This window comes from Danio rerio, chromosome 19 (assembly GCF_052040795.2).
Source record: "Danio rerio strain M-AB ecotype USA chromosome 19, GRCz13ab, whole genome shotgun sequence".
NCBI lineage: Eukaryota > Metazoa > Chordata > Actinopteri > Cypriniformes > Danionidae > Danio > Danio rerio.
In genome coordinates this window covers 46,789,890-46,800,000 of record NC_141039.2, presented here as the reverse complement: position 1 = coordinate 46,800,000, position 10,111 = coordinate 46,789,890, and the positions used below count along the sequence as shown (strand labels likewise).

Below are 10,111 nucleotides of genomic sequence, written 5' to 3'. Positions count from 1 at the left end.
TGTTGATGTGTTTGGTCTTGGAGGTTTAGATCTGCTATCAGGGTTTCTTAAAAACTCTTAAAATGTCCTAAATCTCAAAATCCAAATTTTAGGCCTTGAAATGTCTTAAATTTACTGAAATATTGTGTTGTTGGTCTTAATTTTATTTTAAACAAGTCTTTGGTATTGCTACCAAATCTGGCCAAAACACATACAATCACCAATAATCATCTCAATAAAACTTTAAGCTTTTTATTTAAATTGGTAATTTTTAACTAGATAGATAGATGGATGGATGGATGGATGGATGGATGGATGGATGGATGGATGGATGGATGGATGGATGGATGGATGGATGGATATATAGCCATTTGAAAAAATCCTTTGGCTTTAGCCCTTTATGGGTTTAAAATTTCATTCATAATGGTAGAATTAAAAAGTCTTAAATTTAACTCTGCAAAAGAAAAAGCTATATGCTTTTTTTGTATCATTAATTATTTTATCCCTTTAATATAATAAAAAAAATAAATATTCAACATAAAATCGGCCAACCAGTTGATGAGCTGCCCAAAAATGATGGACAAATGCACTTTATTGAACATGTACACATAGACATCACCTATATACTATATAACTGCAGGTTAACTGTGCTTGTATAGTCACTGGCCACTTTAATAGGTACACCAATCACATTGCAGCAACTCAATGCATTTAGGCATGTAGACATGGTCAAGTTGATCTGCTGCAGTTCAAACCGAGCATCAGAATGGGGAAGAAAGGTGATTTAAGCGAAGTGGCATGGTTGTTGGTGCCAGACGGGCTGGTCTGAATATTTCAGAAACTGCTGATCTACTGGGATTTTCATGTGTAACCATCTGTAGGATTTACAGAGAATGGTCTGAAAAAGAGAAGCTATGCAGTAAGTGGCAGTTCTGTGGGCGCAAATGCATTGTTGATGCCCGAGGTCAGAGGAGAATGGCCAGACTGGTTCCAGCTTCAGTAACTCAAATAACCACTCGTTGCAACCGAGGTCTGCAGAAGAGCATCTCTTTATGCACAACACGTCCAACCTTGAGGCAGATGGGCTACAGCAGCAGAAGATTGAATTGAATTGAATTGAATTGAATTGAATTGAATTGAATTGAATTGAATTGAATTTATTGAATGGGATAACCCCTTGAGATGAATCATCTCATTTTCGAGGGGGTCCCTAAAAGTTCACAAATCAAACAGAGTACAAAACATCATAAAGTACATACTCTTGACCAGACAAACAAACAAACAATCAAACAAGCAGCACACACCACCTGAAACACTTCCCAAAATCAGAAGCCTAAATAAGCAACAACATATAACCAAAAGTACAAACAATTTGATATGCAAATAAATAATAAACATTTAATTTAATTTAATTTAATTTAATTTAATTTAATTTAATTTAATTTAATTTAATTTAATTTAGAGCCAAATTTAATAACATTCGTAAGTTGTTTCCAGAAGAGAAAATAAATTAGCCCTAAAAAGACGAAGTGATTTAATTGATCTAAAAACAGAAGGGAGATTGTTCCAGTCGAAAGGAGCTTTGTATCGAAAGGACCTACGGCCACTTTCTGTAGAAATTCTGAGAACCAAAAAATAATTCTGTTGCACATGACGAAGCGAATATGATGATGTAAATGGAACAAAAAACTGCTTTAAATAAGATGGTAAATTAAAGTAAACACATTTAAAAAGAAACAAATACCAATTATACTGTCTGCGGAACTTAGGTTGAAGCAAACCAAGTGTTTCGTATAATATACAATGATGGGTTCTATAAGGACATCTTAAAGCAAATCGACACAGGGAATTCAAGACAGTATTTAAAGGTTTTTAATTAATATCAGAGGTATTGTTATAGATAATATCAGCATAATCAATGATAGGAAAGATTAATTGAGAGATCACACTGGGTGCCACTTCTGTCAGCTAAGAACAGGAAACTGAAGCTACAATTCTCACAGGCTCACCAAAATTGCACAATAGAAGATTGGAGAAACAGTGCCTGGTCTGATGAGTCTCCATTTCTGCTGAGACATTTGGATGGTCGGGTCAGAATTTGGCGTTAACAACATGAAATCATGGATCCATCCTGCCTTGTATCACTGCTTCAGGCTGGTGGTGGTGGTGTAATGGTGTGGGGAGATTTTTTTGGCAGACATTAGTACCAAGTGAGCATCGTATCAATGCCACAGACTGAGTATTGTTCCTGACCATGTCCATCTCTTTATGACCACAGTGTACCCATCTTCTGATGGCTACTTCTAGCAGGATAACGCCCCATGTCATAAAGCGTGAATCATTTCAGACTGAACATGACAATGAGTTCACTGTACTCAAATGGCCTCCACAGTCACCAGAGCTCAACCCAATAGAGCACCTTTGGGATGTGGTGGAATGGGAGATTCGCATCATGGATGTGCAGCAACTGCGTGATTCTATCATGTCAATATGGAGCAAAATCTCTGAGGAATATTTCTAGTATCTTGTTGAATCTGTCACAGGATTGAGGCAGTTCTGAAGGCAAAATGGGTTCCAACCTAGTCCTAGTAAGGTGTACCTAATAAAGTGGCCAGTGAGTTTATACCAACTTTCAACTGTTCAAAGTTATTAGTTACTAGATAATTAGTTAAAGTTATCACTTATGGTAACTAATAATCTTAACTTTTCTGAATTGGATTGTTATGCAATAATGTTCACCTTTTGTAAAGCTGCTTTGAAACAGTAATTATTGTGAATAATATATATAATATACAAATAAACTTGAGTTAAATTGAATGGAAAAAGCGAGCAGATGCCTACACCTCCTCCTACCTGCCTATCTGAGATATAAATAGTCCTCGCACCTACGTCCTCTTCACACAACAGAGGTTTTGTGCAGGTGGAGAAGAAAGTTATATGAAGCTGTGCATTTTTGGAGTACTTTTGAGCTGAGCTGAAATGCAAACTGACATCCCATGTTCTGAGTGCTTTTTAGGCTTTAGCCTCCTGTCAGTTGTTTGTCAGTCTTATGAAAGCAGCTCGTTCATTTCCATCGTTAGGATATAAAAATTCCCACGTCAACATGTTAATACTTTGTTTCAGTTCAAAGGCTGCGGATTGGTTTGAATCGGCTGGCTGTCTCTTGTGAATGTTGGGTAAAAACCAAGTCTAGCTTTATGAAAGCTTGTCTCTTTCTGTGAGCCTCTGCTGCTGTCAAGACTCTGGCTGAGTTTGATTGACGCGCTTATTGATGTGCTTATGGTGGGTTTCAGGCTGGGTGTGTGACTACAGTGCCTTCAGAAAATATTCAACCCATTGGATCCTCTCACATTCTGATCTTGTTGCGCCATCGGATTGTAAAACATTTTTATACAGGATTTTTTTTTTCTTTGTCTCTGCTCTAACCATTGGATACTTGCATCGGTTGTAGTGTTCACAGAATAATTCACGCTCTAGTAAGGCCATTCCAGAGCTCTAATCTTGCTTTAAAGCCTTTTCTTTGTAGTATTTGCAACATCCTTTGTTTCGTGCCGGATGGTCTTTCAGGCCTCAAATGCAGATCTGTGGCTGAAGAGTTGCTCTACCTTCATTATTAATTTTTTTTTTTTAAGATTTTTAAATTTTGTTTTATTTTATTATTTTATTTTATTTTAGTTTGTTGTGTTTATTTTTTTATTTTATTTAGAGAAGTGTAAAATCCTCCACCCTTTAAAATAATTTATATGTTGTTTTTTTTTGTTTGTTTTTTTACATTCTGAATCCTCTGGCAACGCATGGCCAGCTTATGTGACTGTTATTTATTTTTGTTTTTATTTATTTATTTATTTATTTAGTTTGTTTTGTTTGTTTATTTGTTTAGAGAAATGTTAAATCGTCCTATTTAAAATAATTTATATACAATTTTTAACATTCAGAATGCATAGCCAGTTTATATGTTTTTATTTTGTTTTATTTTATTTTATTTTTATTTTTTAAGTTTTGTTTATTTTAGTTTTTTATGATTTTAGTTTTATTAAAAAAATGTTCTTTATTCTTTATTTTTATTTAATATTTTTGTTTATTTTAGTTTTTATGTATGTATTTGTTTATTTATTTATTTAAAGAGGTGTCAAATCATTCTATTCAAAGTAATTTCCAAATTATTTTAAAGTATTCTATTATACATTCTGAATGCTATATACTTTTTTCATATATTTGTTTTATTCTAGTTTAAATTAACTTTGCTTTGTTTATTTATTTAAAGAAGTGGCATACATCCTATTTAAAATAGTAATAATATATATATATATATATATATATATATATATATATATATATATATATATATATATATATATATATATATTTTTTTTTTTTTTTTTTTTTTTTTTTTACATTTTGGATACTCAGTAAATGCATAGCCAGCTTATGTGACTTTATTTTATTTCATTTTTATTTATTCATTTAATTTTTTATTGTTTTTGTTAATTAATTATTTTATTTATATATTTTTTATTTGGAGAAGTGACAATATTCTAATACACATTTTGAATGCTCTGTTAATGCATAGCCAGCTTATGAGACTTTTATTTTATTTTTATTTTTTGTTTCATTCACTTATTTTTTTATTTAGAGATATGGCAAATCATCTTGTATAAAATAATTTACATATAATTGTAAAATATTCTAGTATTAAATATTATAGTTTCTTAATGCTCTGGTAATGCATGGCCAGCTTATGTGACTGTGCTTACAATAATTGTTTAGAAATTAGTTTAATAAATTAGTTTAGAGATTACAGATTAATTAGTTCAGTTGTAAATAACTGAATTATGCATACTGCTGTTGTTTTGTTCTTTTTAGAAAAATGTCTATTTTTATTTCTTTTAAATGCGTAAAACAAATGCATCCGTTTACAGTATGAATGTTCTTAACAGTTATATATACAGTTGAAGTCAGAATTATTAGCCCCCTTTTGATTTTGTTTTTCTTTTTTTAATCTTTCCTAAATTATGTTTAACAGAGCAAGGAAATTTTCACAGTATGTCTGATAATATATATTTTTTTCTGGAGGAAGTCTTATTTGTTTTATTTCGGCTAGAATAAAAGCAGTTTTAAATTTTTTAAAAACTAATGTGTTTAGACTCATATTACATTGTGATTTTTATTACATAAGATAAGAAACCAATCAGGACTTTTTTTAATGAAACGCAAATGTAATATACATCTTAATAATTGATTTTAAAAAATGATGAATGCCTGTGGTAAGAAACTAGCCTCATTCATCCACTCGAAACTGCAAAATGAAAGTTTATTTTGAGATAAGGTCATAGGTTTAAATTAAGCAGTTTTTAATTGTGGCATAAGTGCTCAAATATTTCATAAACCTCCGCACCTTTTAGAAAATAAAAGAATCCTCCTGCCTTTATGACCATATTAAACAAAAAAAAAGCTATTTTCTTCCAGACTAATCTTTGTCATAAAAAATGCCATTGCTAAATTCCAGTGGGCGAAAAGAGTAATAAAGCAGATAATGTGACCTTTTCACAAATGATAAAATATTCATCTGCGGCCCGTGTCTCCAAATGTCTCCAAAACAGCAGGCGGAGGCATGTTGAAGTTTTACACTTTTACATCTTATTGTAGCAGGAAGTGAGAGAATCCTCAGAGCCTTTATACAGGGTTCCCACAGATCAGAGAATTTCTGGAATATCATGGCATTTTTAATAGTTCTTTCCAGACATTGAAAGTCAGGAAATTTTTTTGTCCAAGTCATGGAATATCAGTTTTTTTTTTTTTTTTTTTGTCTCTTTTAAATTTAAATATATAAATAATTTTCTATTTGGGGCAAAGCAGTAGTCCTCACTTTAGATTAGGTCACAAAACTAGATGAAGTTGAGTTAATAAAGCATTTATTAACATACATAGTAACCATTAATATATGCCTGAATAATAAGACATATAAATGTTGATTTCAATAGTGTATTAATCATTTACTAACTCATTCTGAATGATCCTAAAAACCCTCAACTACTCTTAAATACAACTGGTTTGTAAATAATGAGATACTTAATTTAGTAATGAAAAATAAATCATTAACTAAGTATGAAAGTACAATTATTAAGCACATTATATAGGTGCTTATAAGTCAAGAATAGAGCATTTGTAGCTGCAGTTATAAACTGCTTACTAACGTTTATTAATGTAGTTAATGCTTAACAGATAATGAATTTACTATTTGCTCATGCTTAATAAATGATTTATAGTGTGTAGTTATTATAAAGTGTTACCAAAAGTAGTAGTATAGTCTATCTTAGGCTATGTGCATAGTTTAAGTATGATAGTATATGTATTGTTAGTAGTTAGATTACCGCTGCAGTATGTTAGTCATGTATAGGTTTAGAATAGCTCTTACGTCAAGTGTTGGGTCAATATTTAGAATTGTTTATTTATGTAGCACTTGAGACATGGCATTTCAGTGCACTTTATGTCCACAACATGTAGCAGAATGACAATAAAGCTTAACTTGACTTGACTAAAGCCTGTTTATAATCGAGTTTGTGTGAATGAGGGCTGAGTCGCAGGGGTCCGTTCATAGTGGTGATTTAGGAACTGATGGGGTCTGTTTTCTGTCTGTCTGTGTGTGTGTTGAACAGCTCTGTACTGCAGCACTCCAGACTCTCCTCTTCATGGATCTATAAGCAGTCAGACCGGAGGACACCTCAACAGTCTGGTTCGCTGGACCTGTGACCGAGGGTACCGACTTATAGGAAAAAGCACAGCCGTCTGCAAGAAAACCCCTTTCGGCTTCTATGACTGGGACGCCCCGGTTCCTGCTTGCCAAGGTAAGAGCCAGCAAAAAAAGGGACTTTTATTACAACATTAAACAACAAATTTGGTAACATTTGCTGCATTGATAGTTAAATAATAGGGTTGAGTCCCGGCTGGGCCAGTTTGCATGTTCTCCCCATGTGTTTCCTCTGGGTGCTCTGGTTTCCCCCACAGTCCAAACACATGCGCTATAGGTGAATTAGATTAACTTAATTATGAGTGTGTGTATGAATGCCAGACTGAGTGGATGTTTCCCAGTACTGGGTTGCAGCTAGAAGGGCATCCGCTGTGTACACATATGCCAAAATAGTTGGCGGTTAATTCCGCTGTGGCAACCACTGATAAATAAAGGACTAAGCTGAAGGAAAATGAATAAATGAGTAGTTAAATGTAATGTAATCTATTGATCAATGGTTTTGTCTATGCTTTTGTTTGATGTGTGAATGGAAACGGCACTAAACATGATATATCACACCTCTTGGGTTGCGGTCCAATCCACTTTTAGACACACACTTGTGAACTTCCTGTTATTAGTAAGGTGTGTGACCCCTTTAAGGGCATGTGCCCCTTTTTATTGATATATTTGCATTTGACGCGAGCCCTGCATGTGGATTGTTGCTCTGTTTATTTTATTTTTTTTATTTTATTTATTTATTTATTTTTTTTATTTTATTTTATACATTTTGTAAGATTTATTTAATAAAATTAATTTTATTGTTTTACTTTTTATTTTATTTTATTCATTTAATTAAATTAATTTTATTATTTTATTTTATTTTATTGTAGTAACGTTAACCCTTACATTTTGTTTGTAAAGGATAGTTGTACCCATTTCCTGGACAATAAAATACCAGTGGGGCAATTGTCTTTGTGAACTTATATGAGTGCTGTCCATATTCATTCCCTTTCCTCCACCATTTTCAAGTGCGTTCCACTTCATCAAGTGAACGAGGGAGGTTTACATGGACAGACTCTCAATTCCTCGATTTGACAGAGGCTTCATATGTCCACTTCAGAACCCATATGCTACAGTAAATGTCCCAAAATGCGACACGATTGTGACGTCAAAATAGTGCATTTCCCAATTGCTCAATGGTTTTCATCACTCCATTTACACCTATTGAGAAGTTTCTACAATAGTGGACACTTATGTAACATAATGACATACAGCTGAAGTCAGAATTATTCCATTATTTTCCAAATGATGTTTAACAGAGCAAGGAAATGTTCACAGTGTGTCTGATAATATTTTTTCTTCTGGAGAAAGTCTTATTTGTTTTATTTCAACTAAAATAAAGCAGTTTGTTTTTGTTTTTATAAACCATTTTGAGGTCAATAGTATTTGCATTTTATTTTTTTGGGATTGTCTGCAGAACAAACCATCGTTATACAATGACTTGCTTTGACTTGATTGATTGATTGGGGAAAAAAAAGTCTTGTCATCAATCCCAGTTTTATGAGCAACAAATAATAACTGGACTTCTAGTAGATCATTTTGAAAAGTGACAGAAGGTGGATTTTTCTGATGAATCATCTGTTGACCTGCATCCCAATCATCACAAATACTGCAGAAGACCTACTGGAACCCGTATGAACACTAGATTCTTATAGAAACCAGTCAAGTTTGGTGAAGAGAATTCATTGTTTGGGGTTAAATCATTCAGTATAGGGGTGTGTGAGAGATCAGCAGAGTGGACAGCAACATCAACAGCCTGAGGTATCAAGACATTTGTGCTGCCCATTACATTACAAACCACAGGAGAGGGCAAATTCCTCCGCAGGATAGCGCTCCTTCCCATACTTTAGCCTCCACATCAAAGCTCCTGAAAGCAAAGAAGGTCAAGGTGCTGCAGGATTGGCCAGCCCAGTCACCAGACATGAACATTATTGAGCATGTCTGGGGTAAGATGAAGGAGGAGGCATTGAAGATGAATCCAAAGAATCATGATGAACTCTGGGAGTCCTGCAAGAACGCTTTCTTTGCCATTCCAAATGACTTTATTAATCAGTGATTTGAGTCATTGCAGAGATGTATGGATGCAGTCCTCCAAGCTCATGATGGAGTCAGACACAATATTCATTCTGTTTCCACTGCAGCATGACTTTATATTCTATACTGGACATTATTTCTGTTAAGTGACGAGACTTTTGTCTAAGCAAAGTCAGACCTTACTGCCCTAAATAAAGCATTAAAAATCAAGGCATGATCATATTTTATTTTGGTGAAACAAGCGTAATCTAGAGGCATTTGCCTTTCATATAAGCCACTTCTGATACTAAATGATCAACTAGAAGTCAAGTTATTACTTGCTATTCCTGAAACTTGTATAGGCGACAAGACTTTTGTCAGGTAGTGTAGTATCTTAAACAATGTCTAGTCTAGTATTATGTGCTGTCATCATGGCAAAGATAAAATAAATCAGTTATTAGAAATTCGTTATTAAACTGTTATGTTTAGAAATGTGTTAAAAAAAAATCTTCTTTCCATTAAACAGAAATAAAGGAAATAAAATATACAGGGGGGCTCATAATTCCGGAGGGCTAACAAGTCTGACTTCAACTGTATGTGATCCTGTAATGCTAAATCAGTCATAAATTTGATATTGAGATTTAAACATCATCTGAAAGCTGAATAAAACAAGCTTTCCATTAATGTTTGATTTGTTGGGATAATCATTCTGACTTCAACTGTACATCTAAGGGAACGAGATGGAGGAAAGTTAGCGAGTGAAGGGCATAAAAAATTGAACTATATGCAGCTTCTGTCCAAAAATCACTTTCTGTTTTGTAAAATTCTCATCTTGCAAATTAATTTTTCAGAAGGGTCAAGCAATAAATGCTGCTTTTATTGTTGATTAATATTGTTAATATTCAACAGTCATTTTTGTACACCCTTTTTAAATAGCCCCATTACTTATTTGCAGTAAAAACAAACAACATCGTGTGGATTCAAACAGTTTTTCTGCGCGCTCATATTGATATTCTGCAGGCATGTGGGAAAGTTTTCTTTTTCTGCTTTCAGTATTTCAAAGTTAAGCTCAATCAATAGCATTTGTTGCGTAATATTGATTACCACAAAAAGTTATGTTGACTCATCCCTCAGTTTCTTTTTAGAAAAGCCAAAATCAAGGTTACCATGAGGCATTTACAGCGGAAATGATTATGGTCGATTTTTGGAGGATTTATAAGCAGAAATGTGAAGGAAATAATTGCATCAAGACTCTTTTAGGACTGATTTCTAGGTTTGACAACTTTATATCACCTTTATATCATGTGTACACGTCTATATATCATTTATATA

At 33.3% G+C, this 10,111-nt stretch overlaps 3 protein-coding genes across 20 annotated transcripts in view; 2 read left to right on the top strand and 1 right to left on the bottom strand.

The window, feature by feature from the left end:
• The window catches only part of LOC148679859 (uncharacterized), a gene marked incomplete at its 3' end in the record, with an annotated part of 4,103 nt that extends 3,753 nt beyond the window's left edge, over nt 1-350 (bottom strand). The window contains exon 1 of the mRNA XM_088651422.1: nt 277-350. Within this exon, the coding sequence (XP_088507548.1) occupies nt 277-350 (74 nt within the window). The remainder of the gene's footprint in view (nt 1-276) is intronic.
• ppt1 (palmitoyl-protein thioesterase 1 (ceroid-lipofuscinosis, neuronal 1, infantile)) overlaps nt 1-10,111 on the top strand; it is an 847,627-nt gene that overhangs the window by 263,338 nt on the left and 574,178 nt on the right. The gene's annotated exons all lie outside the window — the stretch shown is intronic.
• Nucleotides 1-10,111, top strand: part of csmd3b (CUB and Sushi multiple domains 3b) — a 1,026,877-nt gene that overhangs the window by 834,437 nt on the left and 182,329 nt on the right. For all 18 annotated transcript variants that reach the window (XR_015517226.2, XR_015517225.2, XM_087296029.2 and 15 more), the window contains one exon: nt 6,636-6,824. Coding sequence is in view for 16 of the 18 variants with exons in the window: in XM_087296029.2 (XP_087152155.1) it covers nt 6,636-6,824 (189 nt within the window). In the remaining 2 variants the exon portion in view is untranslated. The remainder of the gene's footprint in view (nt 1-6,635; nt 6,825-10,111) is intronic.